This window comes from Myiozetetes cayanensis, unplaced genomic scaffold, assembly GCF_022539395.1.
Source record: "Myiozetetes cayanensis isolate MyiCay16 unplaced genomic scaffold, myiCay2020 scf6-25, whole genome shotgun sequence".
NCBI lineage: Eukaryota > Metazoa > Chordata > Aves > Passeriformes > Tyrannidae > Myiozetetes > Myiozetetes cayanensis.
In genome coordinates, this window is record NW_026087853.1 from 37676299 (window position 1) to 37696911 (window position 20613).

At 38.3% G+C, this 20613-nt stretch overlaps 1 protein-coding gene across 11 annotated transcripts in view; it reads right to left on the bottom strand.

Annotated features, from left to right (window-relative positions):
* The window catches only part of PHF21A (PHD finger protein 21A), a 136397-nt gene that overhangs the window by 10755 nt on the left and 105029 nt on the right, over positions 1 to 20613 (bottom strand). For 9 of the 11 annotated variants that reach the window (XM_050336589.1, XM_050336581.1, XM_050336585.1 and 6 more), the window contains 11 exons: positions 20009 to 20263; positions 18371 to 18457; positions 15897 to 16193; positions 14056 to 14154; positions 12908 to 12959; positions 12001 to 12080; positions 11490 to 11550; positions 8908 to 9071; positions 2698 to 2853; positions 966 to 1041; positions 534 to 637 (listed from right to left, as the gene is read on the bottom strand). In XM_050336589.1, coding sequence (XP_050192546.1) covers positions 534 to 637; positions 966 to 1041; positions 2698 to 2853; positions 8908 to 9071; positions 11490 to 11550; positions 12001 to 12080; positions 12908 to 12959; positions 14056 to 14154; positions 15897 to 16193; positions 18371 to 18457; positions 20009 to 20263 — 1431 coding nt within the window. Of the gene's footprint in view, positions 1 to 533; positions 638 to 965; positions 1042 to 2697; positions 2854 to 8907; positions 9072 to 9141; positions 9165 to 11489; positions 11551 to 12000; positions 12081 to 12907; positions 12960 to 14055; positions 14155 to 15896; positions 16194 to 18370; positions 18458 to 20008; positions 20264 to 20613 lie in introns of all 11 variants that reach the window. The other 2 variants (XM_050336591.1, XM_050336590.1) reach the window with 1 other exon arrangement.

Consider the following 20613-nt stretch of genomic DNA (forward strand, 5'->3'; position numbering starts at 1 on the left):
TGCAAGAAACTAAGCTTCTGGTTTGAAGTATGACACTGTCTAATTAATATTATGCAGAGTCCTGCACAGTGTCCAGGTGCTGACTGCCAAGGTAACATGCCAAGAGCCTGAGAGTCATCCTGGAGCAAACAGTTGCTTTTGCATCAGGAAGGTCTGGAAAGCTCAACAAGCCTATAACTCTCCTTACACACAGAGGGTCAACCATTCTTGTTTAAGTGAGCCACTGGAGAATTTGATTTAATCTACTGCCCACAGACAATAATGCTCTGCATCGTTTTTGTCACCTGCTAATACTACAGGTCTACCTACATGGTCAGCATGGATCATGCATAAGAGACTTAATGTAAGTATATGCTGCCTTTATTTCATTCCTGCTCCCCAAAGTCCTAAAAAGCAAAGGAAAATGCTCACTTAGTTCTCAGTAAATCCAGTGGAAGACAGGTATAGTACATCAAGCCACTCTATAATAGTTTTCTCTCTGCATTCTGGCACTAGAACATAGGTTAAGAATTATTTGGGAGGACAATACTCACTGTTATAGAATTGCTGAGCTGTTTGACCTTCTGCTCTAGTTGTTCTCTTTCCTGTTTTAAATCTGAACTCCATTTAAGTAGTTTCTGTTTTTCCTCTTCTTTTGCTGCAAAACACAGTATTAAACGGGATATTTAAAATGTTTCTGTTACAACAGTGAATAGAGGGTCTAAACTGCTTCATGTAAAGAGTGTAAGTGGGTTTAAAGTCAATTCAACCACTTGTGCACTGAATCATGCCCCAAATTTTACCTACATGCATAAGCATCACAGAAGGCTTGACAAATATTTAGACTGCTATTTTCACTTCACTAGTTATTAAGGTTCTTCCCCCTTAATTTCCTTTTATAAAGGAAGTACCATTCTGTCGCATTCCCAAAATAACATCTTCCTATGTTAAAAGTGAAACAAAAGTGTTATCCACCATTTTCCTACCTGCTTTATATGCAATATATGAATGAACAATTGCTAAAGTTCCCGGCCATGGGATTGCTTCTTCCTTCTTTAGCATCTGAAAGAAAATTGTTTATAGAGATATAGCTCATTAAAAAAATCTACCTCTGAGAAAATAAAAAGGAGAGACAGAAAGAGGGAAAGACTGAGGAGTTTCTTTCATGGCTATCATTAGTATCAGCCCTGTTAACATGAAGCTTCACAGACCTGTTCTGAGATTTAACAGAGTGAATTATTCACAACTGTATTGTGGCTTCCACAAAACAGGCCTCTTTCTTACAAATGTCAGCATTTTCCTAAATTCCCTCCATAGCCACAAATACAGTCTATTAATGAAACTGAACAACTTAAAAGAGGAATGAAAGAATAATATATCTGAAATCAAACTTGCCAGGAGACATAAACATTACTTCATGGTTCAGACAAATTGCTGATCTTAGTTGTTCTGGGAGAAAAGTTTTCATGCCACAGAACAGTCTCCACACCATACATTCAAACATCACACTTCCTGCCTAGTAAAACATGAAATCATCCTATCTCCCCTTCTTATCAGAATCATCTTAATAGAGTTGTCAAACTCTCTTTAAAAGGGTAAGCACCATATATGTCTTTCAGATCCTTCCTACATTTTGCTTCCTAACAAACTTTATTTTGAGAGGAAAGACACACATTTTTAATAACTGATCAGAGGGGTGCCTCAGAAGACAGAGGACTTGGTCAGTTTACAGTGAAATCACTCAGATTTCCCTCCCTGCTTTCTGGGAACCTATTACAGAAACATGAATAGGAGGGGTAAGGTCGAAGTAGGCAAGAGCAGGAATAGAGGGAAGTAGTCACAGTTCCTCCTCTCTGGCAACTACTGACCAAGTCACTTGAATTTTGGATTTTTGAGCAGCATATTGTATTTCAGGCTGTTTTCTCACACCACCACCTGGCTAACCAAAGGTCATGTGGGTGACCAAGCAGTATGCTGTGTTAGACAGAACACTAACAGCTTCAGGCTGCTCATTATCAGCAATTCTTTGCAACTTCTGGAGTTCCATTGAAGGGTTAGGAATACAATAGTTTACTTCTTTGTCCTGTAATCTCAATGCAATTATGAACAAAACATTAAAATATAATCTGTTCACTTCAATCGTGCATTTTCAGAGAGGGATCTGCAAGGAAGAACCACCAAACTGTTCACCTATCTTCATTAAACTGATGCTGGATGATATTATTAAAGAGATCACTGAAGACAACCTCTCCGATGTTTGATTTATATGAGCAAACAGGGGCTTATATTTGCTCTATCTACTGAGATAGGCTTGTGCAAATGTATTATTTATCTGTCCAGAAGAATATACTAATAACTTCTGAAGAAACAATGAACTTAAGATGAACAGCAAAATTTCTATAGGTAGAAAGACAGACATATCAGTTGGGGATAATCTTTCCCAGAAGTCTGCACTCTTTGGCCCAGAAAAAGCAAAACCACAAGGGTAACAAATAAAGACTCCAAATTTGGGAGCAAGACCTAACAGTTTTGTATTTGCATGCATTCCAACAGAGGTAATTCAATTCATTTCACACAAGCCTTATTACAGATCAAATAGATTTGTTCAGTGTCAGACTGTCTTGGTCTAAGTAATCCAAGCAATCTGGTTATTTTCTTTAACACAGAAAAATCTTCACAGTGCATTGTATACAACTCCCCCTGTCTGTCAAACAATACCTGGTCTTGACATTTGGGACAGATCCACATGCCCTTGGGAATGGTTTTCAGAGGCGGGTCCAGGCAGTCCAGGTGATAAACACGTGAACATGTGTCACACATCAGCAACTGCCCGCTTTTTCTGCAAACACTGCAAAAATCCTCATGGATATCACCCTACAAAATTGAGGGGAAAGGGTGTGGGTGAGAGAAAGAGAGAGAGAGAAAAAGGCAAGAAGTGAACTTTGGCCTTTGACATCTACATCCTAGATGAATTGAAAGTTTACAGCACAATCTACTTCTAAGGGGATTCCAAAAGGTCAAGCCCCTTTTAGTCTGTGAAATAGGAAAACCAGGCAGCATGTCACTAACATCTGTCCTCCCAAACACTCCCTCTGTCCTCCAGAGGCAAAATGGTACAGCAAATACTTATTATCATAGCTTCTCTTAACAACTGCTACCCCATAGCCTTTCTTCTTTAAAATTCCCACTTTACCCTGCTTTTTATTTGCCTGAATTGATGAGCTACCCACTTTCTTAACCCTCCTCATTTCTGGATGTAAGCCCAACTCCACTCCAGGAATGCTGATGAGGCTGTCTTTTGCCAGTAATGGTATGTAAGAAACCTCAAGTGACTTAAAAGAGCACTGTCAAATATTTAGGTCACCTTTAAAAATGAAACTGTAAGGAAAAGGGGTTGTGCTTGTAAATGAAAAAGAACAGAATTAATTATGTTCTGTGACAATTCTTTTTAGTTCACTTAGGCTACCTCAAGTTGCACCAAAAAAGCTGTGAGTCGAAACTTTCTCATTCTCATTAGAGAGTGGTTTGTTTCATCACTAACAAAGGGTGAGAGCCAGGATGAAAGAGTACCAAGAGGGATATTCTAACTAAGTTTTTTTAAAAAAAGAAATAATTAAAAACCATGACTGGCCGTGTCTTTTAAAACAACTAGGTTTAGTTACTATTACTTCACCATCAGAGAGAATTTTTTTCTACAGCCATTAACATCCCAGGTCTGATTTTTGTCACTTTTTCTTCTCTCTCGCCCCTCCTGTTATTCCCATCTCATGCTAGGAGCAGTGGTGGTGTTTCTATTTGCTTTTCTTTGTTTTTAGGATATTTGAACAAAGAGGCATGAAAAAAAGGTGGCTCAGCATTCATACTGGAGGCAAGGGGCACCCAGCCCTCTCCTCTCACTCTACCTGGAGTCTGAAATACAAACTTCTCACTGACTTACAATGAAGCTCCACACACACACCAGATTTGCAAGATTGAGATCTTAAGACATCTGTGTTGAGTGGAACTGTGGGTATAGGCTCCCCCTCTATGAAATATCGACATGTGCAAGGTTTCATTTTGATGCATATTGTCTTTCCAGGTGTGTGAATAAGTTCTATCAATTTGGAGGGATGGCAGATTTGGCCATGAACTTACACATTAAGTTGCCAGCCAAAAAAATTACACTAATCTCCACTATGGATAAAATAACATACGTTAGAAGAATGACACACAAGCAACCTGCTCAGGTTTCTACCTCCCAGCTCTCTTGCTCATGAGGCCATTCTTCATAGGGAAGGCTATTCTTCTCTTAATTCCCAAGGTTAACAGTGATTTCATGTTTTGTAAAGGATCAATCTTGAGTGATTTTTCAGTGCCATGCTTTGGATCCATAACTCCCAGGGATTACTGAGAGCTGAGTAATGGTACTACTTCATCCTTTAACACCAAGGAGTTCCTCAGTGTTAAATGAAGAACTAAATGGGTGACACTTCATGCTTCTTGTGAAGTGGTATGTGTAACCAGGCTGGGAAGAACTTCTTTTCCTCTGTGAGTATAAGGAAAGGAAGGCAGGCGGGAGATGTCATACAAGCTAAAATAAAATCCTCTGCAATCTAAGGGAAAATTTAAGAGGAAAATTTTCCCATTTTAGAAAAAAAAGTTCCATTCCAGAGAATTACATATGCTTGGGTTGCCACAGACTACACAATGGCTCTTGATAACTGGCTCAGGTGCAAAATTATTGCTGTGCTGAAAACCAAACCTGTTATACCCTGCAGAAAGAGACCTACAAAAGAGACACATGCAGTTTCTTCTTGAGGGGAAGACATTTATAAATTTAGACCCAGAACATTCCAAAATCAACTGAATGCTGCAAAACCTGTAGTGATACAGCTGATCAGTGTGCTGTGCAGCTGAACACATGGAGGTGACAACACACAGGCACGAAATTCACAGTCCTATTTTTGGTAGTGCAAAATTCAGGGCGTTTCCTCACAACTAATAACTGTCCGTATCCAAACGTCACCACTGTTGGATTCCAAAGAAACACCCCAGGTTTTATGGGCAGTTAATAAATATATGCATGAAAAGGTGCTGGATTTGATGTTGTGACATGCATCCCGCTAACCTCAGCTTCTGAATCAGCTCTGTGTAGGCTGTAAGCAGTCAACTTAGGCTAGAGCAGAGCTCACTGAGGCAGGCTGAAGTGACTGAAGAATAATTTCAGAAGAGACACCACAAAAGGTGATTCAACACAATTTTTTGTTCTACTTTCTCTTCATCATGGGACCAGGAAAATAAATTAAAGCCTTCTGGACAACTAACATTTTTCTTTGGTTTTATAAAGTATCTAGAGCAGCAGGACATGGCTTTAGGCAACAAAACTGAACAATCAAATGTAGTTTGTGTGTTGGAATATGTAATGCCTATATTTATGCATACATTTCACCGGAACAACGTGGGAAAGCTAAACATTCTGCTACAGGAATTTTTCATGACAATATAAATGAAGATGATCAGACTGTATGATGTAAGTGCATTTAATTATCAGAAGAATAATAATTCTGGCCTTTGCTAACTTTTATGGGCTTTACTTTGCAGTCTGAATGTTCCATGATGCTCCTCTCAATTGAAACGTTGCTTTGATATAAGAGTTTACTAATGAAAAGGCATTTCACAGACTTGAACCATCACTAGAATAGAGATTTTTGCACAATTCTTACTGCTGAGTAATTGACCTTCAAAGGCAATTGCTATCTTCCAGGTGAATATGCCACTACTGCATGAGGGAGAACCATACATAACCAACTGGTTCACAAACAACTGCCAAACAGAAAAAAGGGAATAAAAAAAGAAAAAGAGAGAGAGAGGAAAAAAAATGTTTTGCTTAATCCGGCCTATTGCATTACTTACTTCCTTTTCCCAGGTTCTATTCCTACTTTCTACCCCTCTATCCTTATCACCAAACTCATCTCAAGTTTCTGCTTCATCCTCCCTTCAAAATTTCTCCCAGTCATTCAGAGAATGACATTTCAGGAGAAATTCAAGAGGGCTGTTCTGGGCCATCGAGCCTGATGCCAAGTGCTTGGCCTGATTTGCAATTTTCATAGGCTGGCTAAACACAAAGATTACTCAAGTGCTAAAATCAAATTTCCATTCTAAACCCTATAGGAATTAGACCTTCTCAGCAAATTAATGCAAAAATATTTTAAAGACAGGCAAAACTGCATCCTTCTTCTGTATTTGTCTGATGAACTGCTCAATTGTTTTAAGTGAGACTTCTGAAACAGCATTTTTCTTTGGCATGCACTTGTATTTTCATTTTTAAGTCTCCAAAAGCTGGAGGTTGTAAGTACAGACAACATGTTCTTTATTCTAGATGGGACAGAGACCTTCCTATGGTCACATCATCTGCTAACAGTGTAGACCATCTTGACATGACATGGTCTGGCTTCACTGTCAAAAGAAGTGATCCTGCTTTCTGTATATGCCCAAATACACATTTCACCCTGTATGAAGCTGGCACAAGAATGTGTGTGTCTATAAAATTAACTGGATTAGGGTATTATCCTGGTTAAAACTAATAATTTTTAGCTATGCCAGTTCCCTTATGCAGACCACTATGAGGCCTCAGATATATCTGTGCTGAAACATAGGAGGCACTGCAATGATGAGAAAGAACTCCTGGTGACAGGCAGCACAGTTCTCCTCAGTGGCAGCACCAGTCATAAGCTGTGGCATAAGCATTTCAGTGGATACTGTATTCTACATCTAATTAAGTTTCAAGGTCCTCAAATGCCAAAGAATTCATTTTCCTCTTTGTCTTTACCTCCATCATGACTCGTATTGTTGCTGTTTAAATATACACTACTTTTCCAGCACTATATTGTGCTTTTCCAGCCAAGGATGCTTAAGGTTTTTATAAGTATTGCTAAATTCTCAAAACTCAGATGGGAGAAGCAAGCAGCATGACAAATATATAAATAGAAGAAACCAAATCATGAAAAAGTGATGTGACTGCTCAAGCTTATACAGCAATTTTATGATAATATAATAACAGAAGACTACCTTCCAGCTCATGATGGCAATTGGAAACCATTCCTCTTTTTATGATTAGCAAGTAAGAATTATAAGAGCTAATGACAAAAGAACATATATTTGTCTCCTTTCTGATATTTTCATGTCTTTGAAGGTTCACATTTTGTTACATAGTTTATTTTTATGTAAAATATATTTCTATCAGTACTTCAAAATATATTTTTTACTTTTACATATATCTTATTTAAGCAGAATTCAATACCAAGTATTTCTGAGAAGTCTACCAAATTAGCCCAATTGATAGCGAATATGTATTGAATGGGACTTCAGTATAAAATTCTTTGAAAAAACTAAATCCTTTAAAAATGTTAGTCCTGTTGCATATGTATAAACTAAACATCTTGTCTGAAAACATTAAAGGGGATTTATATACAATTTTAAAGGCAAAAGAGTGTCACTGTGCTATATTATGATATGTTCTGGTAGGAGAGAATATTAATTATCTGCTGTGTAATCTTCTATTGTCTTCTTTAAATCACATAAATTTTCATTAATTAATGAATATTAAAGAAATCCAGAACCTAGGCCTAAACACAATCCTAATCCAGAAAATTAAGGGCATTCAGAACTAGATCTGAGTGCTACAGAAATTCATTATTCTTGATTTAGTTTGCTGCCAAAAAATAGGGCAACATCTCAACCTACTGTTTTGAAAGGTGTTACACAGTGGGAAAAGACTGGGCAGTATATGCACACATCAGAGATAGGAAAGACCCCCACCCCATCATCCAGTCCTTCTCTTGGGGCCAATATAACATAAGTGCTCTTCAGCATATTTGCAAGTTATCTGTACTGCTTATTTTTTAAAGTACCCAGAGAGGGAGCTGTCCCACCTTATCCCTGAGGAGCTGTTCCACAGTCCCATTCATTTGACTGCCAGGAAAGGCTTTTTACAGTCAAGTGCTATCCTGCTCTCAAAAATTACTATATAAAAGAGAAGCTTTTAATTTCACATACATATTCCCTGGGTATCAGAACTGCATCTACTTATTTTGGTGCCTCAGACACACTTGTACTATTTCTACTCTTACTTCTGCAGATCAAATACAGTTAAGAGGCTTCTATTCCCCATTCTATGTGGTCAGTAGGGTTGGTCTCTCAGTCTATGTACTTACAGCAGGGCAACTATATAGATGAAAACAAAATGATCCAACTCTTCCTTAAGCCTGTTTCAAATGGTTGGGCCTCAACTATATGTGACAATGTCTTTTTTTAAAAGGGGATCACAGAAGGAGTTTGCAGCACTAGTATGAAGAAATAAGCAAGCACCTTTTGATTTTTAAACTGTGCCCCGTAGATATGAGTTATTAAAATGTAAGCACTTTAACCGAAGTACATTACAACTCCTGAGAACTCTTTTACCCACACTGAACAGATACAATACACTTTCTGCCAAATCAGTGCTGCAAATACTGGAACTACTCCTGGCTATTCTGCATGACGAAGCAGTTCACCTCCTTCTCTCGTTACAGAAACATAACTTTTTTGTTATTATGGCCTGTAACTAATACTTTTCATTCTCCTTTTTTCCCCCCCACCCCTTTTTCACGGGTGACAGATTCAATTCAGTCAGACAAGATCTCAGACACCGCACAAAAGAAATGAGCTCATCTAGCATGCCTGGTGCCTCCCAATGTTTCAATCCACTGAAGGAGTTATAAATAAAATCTCTATGGGATTGCAACATAGGTGCAGGAGGAAAAAGGAAGGGTGTTAAAAAATGGTGGACCGTTTCACTGCACTGGATCAGGACAAAAGACGAGTGAGACTAAAGAAACAAAATCTGCAATGACTTTCCTTCTGTTTCTGCATAACTTTCTAAAAGTAATCCCCTCCCCAAGAGTTACTTACATCTGTGGAGCTGGGGCTAGGCAGGGACACAGGCTGAACAGCTGCGGGAAAAGTAAATGTGGTCTCTGTCTTTTCATTTTCAGGGGAGTCAGGATAACTGGACAGAGGGGACGTGGGCATCAAAGCCCCAAACCCCAACACCGTGTTGTATTTAGGTGGACGACCTACATATTAACAACAGGGAACACAAACAAACAAACAAAAAAAAAAGAAAGGAAAAATGATCTTACATACCTTTGGCCAGTGGTCCTCATTGGCTAGCGTGAAAAAGGAAATGATGTAGCACAGAGAGGAAGTTAATACAAAAGTTACAAGTGGAAGGACAGAAGCAAAGATTTAAACATTTTTTAGAAATCTTTAAGTAGAATTTTGCAAGGAAAGAACACTTAAAAGATGTATTTCAGAAAGAAATAGGAATAAGCTCTGTAGAGGGTCAAAGAATCATTGCCACAAAAGCAGCATGGGGGCACTTGCCAGTCCTAGAAATGAGGTTGTTCAGTTTTTAGGGGAAACATGTTGGCATCAAAGCTAGAGAGAGTGACAATAACTAATATTAAATCTTTTCTAGTGTTAGCCCACACCTCCCTATCTTTCTAGTGTCAGCATAAATCTACACAAAGGTTAAGTCCTTTATCAGAGGCCAACACTCACCAACTTCCTACTTTTCTTCCCCTTTTTTAAATCCACTAATCAGCACTTTCTACCCTACTGGTACATTTTAAAAATTAGGCTACCTCAAGAACGGTCTTGTTGTCCGACCCATAACTACTACCAGTTTTAACCTATCACTGCTCTTCTACTGTAACCTCCTCCAAATTCTGTGTTCTTTCTTAGGCTTTCTCAGTCAAGGATGTTTGGTTATGTGCAGCTCCTAAATGCTCCTTTAGACTAGCAGATGCGCAAAGTGTGTTCAGAACAATTTTTATAAAATTATGAATGCAAAGCAAGACAGTAAAAAAACCAGTAGGTAATCACCATTTCTGCCTCCCTTCTCCAGGGTAATTTATGGATATGTAAACATAAAGGAGTTCGGATCTAGGAATAATTCCCCAGATCTTATGTTTACAGATTGTCAGTCTGTACCTATTAACATGCTAAGCCTTGCATTTAAGGTCTGGATATGTTCCAGAACTAAGTACGTCCTTGGAAACGGATTTCTGATAGTGATGTCCATGGCTGAAATTTCTGACATGCTCAGCACCATCTAGAATTAAACTAAAGCTCTCAAGGGCATATGCTCACAAAAGCTTTTCACTCAATATATTGCTATATTAAATTACAAAACAAATGTATACTTCCAAATCTTTTGTCAGTTGAAAATGTGTGCTACTAATTTGGTGCTGATGCAAGGTACAGGCTCACAACAGAGTGTGAGGAAAAAATCAGAAAGTTTAATAGTCAGTTGCAAAAATAGGATAAGAGAGTATCGAGTACAAAAGCATGCAATCATTTCCATTGATACAATAACTGTTCACAATGAGTTCTAAAATAAAATTAAGAAATCATTACTATAAGAAGAAACATTAATCCACGGAGTAAATGCAAAACTCTCTCTATAAAATCTACATCATATCATTTTGAAAAAATACATTTAATGTTATTAGAGGATGGCAGGAGAGACATGTCTTTTATTTAAAAACAGCATAGCTGCAGAAGTGCCAGATTTGCCACATTGCCTGCTGGACTGAAAAGGTATATCAAGAAGAGCACATGTCAAATGAATATTTGACCTTGCAGCCAAAAAGCCCAAAAGATAATGGAACTGGTCAGCGCTAGGTGGGACTGTTTGGGGCTTTTTTTATTTGATTGATTACTTTTTTTAGAAAGCAAACTCAGGAGCAGAGAAGGTATTATGAGTCTTCGAGGACTACAGAAAATCATCAAAAATCAGGTAAAGATTGTCATGTAAGTGTGGTCAATGCCATGCACAAAAAATGGTATCATGTTCTCTTCTGTACTGTTCTGACTCACCTGTTTCACCATAACCTAAGCATTAAAATTTCACCTATTCTACAGAAGGATTTCTTCTGAATAATACTGCATACCTATATGAAAGATCATCTTTCACTTTAGGACAAGTGGCACTCTGGTTGCAGAAAAGCGCTTAGTACAAGTATGGTAGCTTTTCTTGCTCAAAATAAGTTCTTTTGAAGGACCCATCTCTGTTCCCAGTGGGGAACAAGGCTTTTGTCACACTAAGCTTCCTCTCCTATTCAGGGCACAGATGCTTTTTCCATAACCACCTTCTCCTTGACAGTAACAATACAATCTAGTCATTAGAAACAGGATCTTGACAGCAGCTTCATACCACTAAATGATGTTCAAACACCTTTCACTTTTGCTATATCTAGCGAATTATTTTTTTTTTTGGAGAGTGAAACAGAAAGGAAACATTGAACTGTGTAATAAAACTTGCTATTCTAATCCCTAGAAGTCATGGTCTTTGTCTACCATGGAAATTTACTGGACAAATGAAGTACTGTAGAATCCTTCTTGTTTTTCTCTTCAAATCAGCAAGGGACTACAAATGCAATATGGAGGAAGGTGCATACAGCAGGGAGACAGGTCTAAGTATACCTCACCTCTTTTACGTGTCCCAGGATGCATTGTGCTGTTCAGGTACGTGACTGTACTCTTCTTGCGCTGCAGGGAAGAATATAACAATTTTTGCTGGCCAACATTTTTGGAAAAACTATATACACTAGCTGAGGAACACCACAGTAGCCCTAAGTGAGATTACTGGCTTTTTTTGTTTTGTTTTCTGAAGCACAGTTTCAGAAAGATTAACTTTTTTACACTGCTTCTGACATCTGGACTGCTTCAGGCTGACACATAAGCTGACCAACACATATTGCCATTTAACATGAGCTTTACATAGGAGAAGGCAGAAAAAGACAAAAGTATTAGCAGAACACCCCAATGTATTTACTATTTAAAAATTCAAGGGTCACGTCACTGCAATGGCCTTTTGAACTATAAATAATAGCTTGCCAGTCTAGTTAGGACTGAGATAGCTTAGGAGGTAGCAACATGGCAGAAAGACACAGAAGATCAGAATGAAAATAGTAGCTTCCCCCAGCAAAAAATTAATACCTCAGGCTCAAAAACAGCTCCACTGTACACTGGATTTGCTGTTGTTCTTCTTTTCCTCTCTTGTCGCTTACTTTGGATTTCTTGTAAAACAAAGCATTCAGGTTAGAAAACAACAGATCTCAGAAATTATATAAAGTCCTCAGAATTCAGTTTGCATGTGAGGAGAAGTGTAAAGATTTCTACAGAACACCAATCATGCCCAATATCGGCAACTGTGTTATACTTCTAATTCCTGAAGGTTTGAAAACTAAGAGCTGACAAGGAATACAAATACAGTGCTCAACCAGCTAATAAGTGATTGCCATCTTCTTGCCAAGTAGTCTATGACTAACACTTTTAAACTCATGGTCAGCGTAACTGGGATCTAAACCAAAAAGCCTCTGGTAACCTTGCTGATACTTAAAAATACAGTAAAGAAATATGCAAGTCATTGAAATTACAGGCTGTCTTTCACTGTATAGGATTAGATGTTTAAATTATAAAACCAATTATAATCCATTAACTTGTTCATTACAAATTGCGACCTCATGAAATCATGAAATAAATGAAAAATCCAGATGTAGGTTACAGTAAAATTATCCACGGTGTATCTTTGCAGATACAGGGGCTGTCCAAAAAGCAACAGTTGCCCAATATTGCCACTGATTTCTTTCCTACTACCAGAGCATACACTTTCTTCCCAACCACTCACCTCCACTGTATAAGTAACTGCTTTGTTTCAATGTAATAAGAGGAATAAAAAAGTATGTACAACAAACTAATTTAGATCAAGAGTACAGACATCCCAAAGGTACTACTGTGCATGAAAATACTTCATTTAATATAGAAATATTTTGGAACCCTACTTCCAATTCAGAATGAACATGAAACAGGGAATGCAAGAACCAACCTAAGACATTTTTCCTACCTTCCAGGTGGTCATGAGTAACTAGTCCCAGAGACACCATGAAGGCAAGTTTCTGTGAGGGGGGAGAAAAAAGATCATTAAAAGTCCAACTGTTAGGATAAGTTATGTCATTTGGCCCTTTAAAGGCAGTTGACAGGTAACTAAGCAACAAAAATATTTTTAGTAATACTTTGCTTCTATAAATCACTTTTCATTCATGTATGTCAAACTGCTTCAGAAAGAATAGACAACAGTCTCATTTTCTAGACAGGAACCTAGACTGAGATACAAGGAAATGCCAATTGCTCATGATCCCAGAGTTGGCTCATGATCCCAGAAATGGGAGCAAGAAAGCAGTGTCTTTACTTCCAGTCCAGCACTGAAGTGACTGTGTGATTGACTCTCAGTAAATACCAACACAGTTCAATTGCCAGAAAAATACTGCTAGTTTAAGATCATTCTCCATCTATTGTGAACTACAAGGAACAATTCTGGTTTGCATTTGCTGTTTGATAAGGGCTATAGCATTCTTAAAGGATTCTAATTTTAATGGAGGAAATGAACAGGTTTAAAATCAGAATTTGTTCTGACAGCAATAAGTGCTCACACAGTAGTTGAATCCATCTACAGAAACAAATGAAGTAGAGCATTTAGCTGTGGTCAGTTTTATAGCTCTGCATGGCAGAAAGGCTGTAAGAAAACAGCTATTTTAGCCACTCCTTCACCCCAAACTAAACTGGACTAAAACCCAAGCAGAATGTGAATATACATGGTCTCTTTCCATCCTGCTTACCAGAGCAGAAATATTTTCTAAAGCAAAACAAAGACATTTCTTCAGCATCAAGAATAACTCCAGAGTCTAAAACTTCAAAGGAATGGAAATCAACACTGTAATCTAAACCCCTGTGAAGGAAGTATCACAAAGAAATTATTATCTTCTAACTTACAAAAGACGCAGAAGCCAAATGCATTCCAGAACTGAAAAATGCAACACACTATACATATTTAGATTTCTTATTCTGTAGCCTTATCAACTACTGCTGCCCAACAGGAATGTATGGAATGTTAAAGTTAAGGAGTCTGGAGGGAACAGAGGGAGAAAAATATTTTCTGAAGGACCGAATGCCCTTTTTTTTTCTTAAAAGAAAGCTCTGGTTGTTTTCTGTTACCTGTGGATTTTCTTCTCGTTTTGGCTTCGGTGCAGCAGGTGGAGTAACTGTACGACTTTCCGTTTGCTTCTCTTCTGTTTCCACATGTGGTTTAATAGTCTGAAAAGAAACAGTGTTTCTCTCACTCAGTGATAAGAAGAACTTTTTTCACTTTGACTATTAAAGCAAAACAAATACTTCCGCAGATACGGAGAAAAACGTTTATACCCGGCAGTGTACTAACAAAGACTTAATTGAAGAATCTGACGTGAGAGGAATGAAATAAAGTGTTTTCATCTAACAAAGGATGAAACAGCCTTGCCACCATTCCATTAACCCATAAGCCAAGCAAAAAATAACAGTCATCTTAAAGAGTTAACTTTGCTACAGAAACGACTATAAGGTATGGGAAAACTAAGAGACACTTCAAGACAACTCATCCCGTGGAAGAATTCCATGTTGAAACCATTCTGCGTGGCACATGCATTTTGTATTTCTCACTCCTTAGTATTTATAGTACATAGAATTATGAATGGCTAAAAAACTGTCTCTGAGTCCTACAATCTCAGATGTTTCTGAAGTATTTTCCTCTTCTCAAGTCATAATCTTCTGCATGACAGTCCTCAGCCCATGGCATAGCTGTTGAGGCTATAAACTGAGTGTGGTAAAGCTAAAGAGAGACAAACTTAAAGCTAAAAGAGAGACAAACTTTTCCCCTTTATGATATGGAGAAAATACACAGAAAAATTCATGTATTATTGAACCACCACCGTTGTTCTGTTACGTATTTCAGTAGTTGAATTGCCAGTAGTTTATTCAAAGAGGAAACAAACACTGCTGACATCAAAAGGAACAGGCATCAGAAGTCAAGTACTGTAGAAGTACAACTTCAAATCACACAAAAAGGGCACACACTGCTGAGTAATTTGTGGAACAGCCCTGAGGTATGCAAGAAATCTACTCTTGAGACTTCATAAGCAGAACTGACCATGAGCATATCTCTCATGCACATGATTTTCATAGTCTCTGTGATTTCAAAAGCAGAAAGAAAGTAACTTCAAGGCATGTTAGTCTATGAAAGAGTTGTAAGTTACACAGATACTACTATTATCTATATAAATAACATAAATATTGTATGTTATAGTGTGTAATATAGTATAAAATATACTCTTATTAACATACAATATATAAGAGTTAAAAGTGAAACAGAATATTGCTTTACTTGAACTGAATGGCAAGAACTCTCAGTTGCAATCCACACTGACTGAAGTAATGTTTTATTTTACAGAAGTCTTGTCTGGAGAGACACTTTAAAACCAAACATCCAGAATTCTCTGTTTCTGAGGGTCTTTCTTCCACTCAATCAATCCAGCTGTCAGACTTCAGAAGCTGAGTGAGACTATTTTGCCTCCAATCACAAGACCACAAGACCAAGGGATCAAGGAAGAAATGGCTGCATTTATCATATTAAATACCACTACAGTTTTGTGCAAATTTTGCCTTTCACATCGCCACCCTTTGCAAAACAAAAGGGCTTGATATGAACATGAGTTTCAGTTTGTACTCGTTCTCCAAGATACAAGTCAAACCCTGCAATACAGCCTGCTTATGAACTACTGAAGTTAAAACAGTAGGGGGAGCATAAAACACTGAAGCAGGAGAAAAAGGTGCCATGGCCCAAATTAAAGGAAATGGTAACTTCTATCCCAAAAGCTGCAAGTCATTCCACAATTTGTACTGTCATTGGAACATGAGTCTCTCAGGTACCCACTGAAAATTTCTCCCTGGTTGTCATCCTCTCCAAACCTGCACAGTAAAGCAGTAAGTGCAGTATCTTGCATTAGTAGGCACTTTATCTGTACCTGTTTTTCAACGTTTGGTTTGCTGATCTGTACAGTCTGAGGTCCAGCGAGCCTGGTACCCGGTGCTGCTATCACAATGCTGGTGAGCTGTGCCATAGGGAAAGTTTTGGCTATGGTTGCTGTCTGCCCGTTAACTACACGAACTGGATGTATGGAGTTCTGCGAGTTGGGTAAAGAGGTGGGTGTGAACTTCGTTGTCAACATCACAGGCCTCTGAATAAGCTGAGGAGCTGCAAGCATTGGAGGAGGTGCAGGGGCAATAGGAATGTTATTTTGGGCAACTGGTTTAGGTCGAACCTGCAAAAATATAAGACGAAAGAAGTAAAAAAAGAGAGGGATTTGAATACCAGTATTTCAGATTAACTTTTTTACTAAGTCTTTCAATTCAGTTTGTATAATCTGCAGGAGGTTAGTTGATTTTTTAGATAATGTAATTTTTAGCACAGCGCCCTAAGTATGCTATGAGGAAAAAAAAGCCGTATTTTCAAGCCTACTTACATAAACCCCATCCATAACATTTGCATATGCAGTCACTGTCCCTGAAATGGTATTTGGATGTACAGACACTTTCATTGAATGTTTATTGCCAAGTGCCTTAACTGCATCTAAATTAACATCTTGGTCTTGCAAGCCAAAATACCCATGTAAGATTTACAGGCATAGCTGAGGCGCTCATGTTAAAAGTGTGTTTCAGGGTTTCTTACTGAACCTCCAAGAAGTTATGAACAGTTGATTGTGTCCTGAAATTTTTTTTTTTTTCAGCAAATACCTCTTACCTTTGTCAACCCTATATATTTATTTAGACACCTGTACAATCAATCTTGTGAAGCCAAAAAATTGACAAGATTATACATTAATCCCTCATAGAAAGTACTAAAGGCTACGGGTAAATACAGTAATTTCTCTTCTTTCACATGAAAAGAGCCACAAGAATCTTCTCCACCTCCATCACCAATACTTGCTTATTTCTTGTGCATATTAAGTTTGTTCTTATCATACCATTACAGAGTACAGAAGTAGAACACATTACTTTGAAAATTAAGCTCTTCTTTTCCTTATTTGATTTCTATTGTCCTATCCACCTTTAATACTCCATAAAGCATTTTACCATGGAAAACTAGGTCACATTCCAGGAGAACTCACCATTCCCAAATCTTAATCAGATATCAGCCTATACTTTTCTTTTTCATTTTGCAAAAGATTTTAGTCTTTTATTCACAGCACCACATATTTCTTACAAATGAAATAGTTTCTCCATGTTTTTTTTTTTAAGTAAAGAAGAAAACTGTGTCCTTCCAAAACCATAAAAATAAAGTAAATCACAAGTTTTAGTGCTCAGCTTCAACAGAGGTTACTCTATTGCAACATAGAAATATTCGGGAACGATCTAAAGACATCTCGTTTTTCCTTGTTCACTCATGAGTGGCAAACAACAATTACAGCAATTTAAGTCCTTAGGTGATGCTTTGATTTTGCTGACACCTGTTCCATGGGTTCATTCCATCTGATGCAAAAAAGACCATATGTAACCATCATATGCGAATTTCATAATCACAAACTCATACAGGCTGGGAGGCAGCTCAGGAGGTCTCTAATTTGACCTCCTGTTCAGGGCAGGGCCAACACTAAAATGCAGATCAGGTTGCTCAGGACTTTGTCCAGATAGGTCTTATAAAACTTCGAGGATGGAATTCCACAACACGTCTGGGAAGCCTCTTCTGCTCCTAATTGTCCTCAACGAGAGAATTGTTTCCTTATATAAAGTCTAAATCTCCCCTGTTCCAAGTTATGACCACTGCCTGTAATTCTCCTGCCAAGCACCTATGCCTCCATCTTCTGGTTTATCTCCTTACTGATACTGGAAACAATGCTGCTGTTAGGGTGCCTCCAAAGCCTCTTCCCCAAACTGTACAAGCCCAGATCCCTCAGCCCCGCTCTACAACTCACATATTCCTGTCCCCCCCAGCTTACTTCCCATGTTTCATTCAGATTTATCAACCAGGGGTTCCAAAACTGCGTGCTGTTCATCAGACGCAGTTTTCTGATTACTGAGGAAAGGTGGATAATCTCTTCCCTTAATTGACTGCCTGTGGTCCTGTTGGTACAGCCCAGTATGCTGCTAGGTTTCTTTGCTATTAGGGCACATCACTAGTTTAGCTACTGTCAACCAAGACTTTTTAAGCTGTGCTGCTCCCCAGCCAGTCAGTCCCCAGCCCATATCTGTGCAGAGGCTTAGTCTGCCAGACTTTGCCTTTTTCCATGCTGAAGCTCAAGAGATTCCTGCTGCTCATTCTTTTGTCCTGTCAAAGGCTCTCTGAATGTCAGCACTGCTCTCGAGAGTACTGCACCCTCCAATTTGGCATCATCCCCAAACCTCCAGTAGGTCCAATAAACACTGACACAGTGTTGGCCAAAAGTATCTTCTATCTATGCTATAATTTCTCTCTTCTATTGTTTGTTCTCTGTATACTCACCTGCGGAAGAAAATTTGGACGAGGAGTAAGTCTGGGAGGAGGGATGAACTGCGGCACTTTTATGGGCTGAGGCGTAGCCTGAACCTGCTATAAGAACATAAGACAGTTCAGTAAGAGGAAATTAGCTTTGAAGTTGTTCACCAAAATCAGCCTCCTGAATGCATTTTCAAATCTGATGTCCTTGGTTTTCTACTCTGTAAACAGGTTCTCATTAGAAATATATTAAAGACAGGTAATCTTACGTTCTAGTTCCTACACACCTTGCTTCGTAAATTGCAGGTATCTTTCCTTTTAGTTCAACTGTACTAATTACTGTGCTTTGCAATCTAAAATCATTTCACTTGAAGATAACAAAAAGTCCTATTTGTTTTAATCATTAAAAACTGACTTTACAACAGATAGGAAATAGTAACAGACTTTGATGTCTGGCTATATGAACCAGGGTCCTTTCATAGTGCATGGCATGCAGAAGAAGAAGAGAGCATCTCACTCAAATAGTAGAGATCTGGAAGTTACAATTTTTTTGGCAATATTAATGGCACTATGAGGGACTCTAAATACACGACTTGAAATTTTCAATTGTAGGCCACTCTTTTGAAGCAATTAAGATCTGATATTAAGGAATCCTAAATACTTCCTTGTCTAACTGAAATCAGCTGCATGGAGCTGCCATGTGATTAACCACTGAACAGCACTTCAAGCTACCCTGAGTACCTGGGGAGATTCTCTGAAATTAATGTCCATGTTAGTTTACAGCCATCTGTACTTCTGTCCACCCACATAAGATTGGAATTTTCTTCAAAAAGATCTTGTACTGATTAATTAATGCTTGAGAAAATATTCTGGTATTTCTGATGAAATTTGCTTCAGAAGCACAGATCATAGCCTATTATTAAAACAGAATCATCTCCTCAAACCTAAATGAGTTACTCAGCAAAGAAATGAAGCACAGACACAAAAGACAGATGAGAGTGGTGCAAGGGATGACATAGGAAGAGAGAACAGTAGAAAAAACTAACTCAAATAGTCTTCTCTATTCTGATCACAAACATATGCCTCATTAGGAAGAAACATCTTCCATTTTCATTATTAAACTGTATTTTTCAGTAAGGATAAATTGGTTTTATATTTAGTGAAGCCATAGCCTTTACTTCAGAAGTAAAATTTCCCTGTCACAATGCTATACTACGCCCAGTTTCCAGACCAAGATTGACACACAAAAAAAAATTTAAGATATAAACCCAAACTGATCAAATGAAGAAAGTCTGACATCTAGTTTACCAAAGAGAAGAGTGGGAATTTTGCAGAACATAGCCACATAGGTTAGATAAGGGCAAAGCAATCACTGCTGCCCCATGACTAAAAATTACTAACGGGAAACTTTACACAGGTGATGATAGCACTGATTTAATTCTATAAAGCAAAACAGTATTCTCCCAAACAAAACCCTCCCATGTGGAAAGTAAACTTTTTTCTTGTAGACTATCATTTCAACAATGTTAACTAATGAAGACTCGCAACATGTCCCTACTGTCCTCCTTTCTATGCAAAAACATGCCTGTTTTTTTTTTTTTTCCACTAGTCCTCTTGTTAACCAAACCCACACATATCTGCAGGGCAAACACATGAAATGCTTACCAAAGTTACTGTGTTTTTTGTCACTATTTGGACTGCCTCAGCTCCTGGCCCAGTGACCTTATTTGTTGTCTGGAGGTTGACTGGTGCATTCTGCGCATCAGTGCTGAGGACTGCTTTCTGATTGTTGTTGATAGCAGTAACCATGGCAATGGTAGGTCTCTGACCCACAACAGAGGCAGGCATGGTCGCAGTTGCTGCTTTCAAGACGAGAGGTAGTGTCTTAGTGGTGATCATAGAAGCTGTAGTTACAGTTTTCTAAGGGAAACAGAAAATACACTGTAAGAGACAGAGACACTCCATATCAGACAGGATGTGGGTTGGTTAGTCAGAAACAATAGACAGTGTGGGAAAGAAAAGGCAGCACTGAGCCCATCTACCTGCTGTTCTGACAAGAACATTATCTTACACCTCTGAAAACTGGATAGCTAGAAAGCATTCTCATTTGAGGCACCTGTTTGGTCTGGTTTAATCATCTGTAGCAATGCAGACTGATTCAAAACAAATTCCTGAGAAAATTACAGTTAAGCGTTAGTGGCATATGCATTTTGGATCTTTTAGTTTCACACTACTTCCAAACATTCACTGTCAATATCAAACCTATAAGG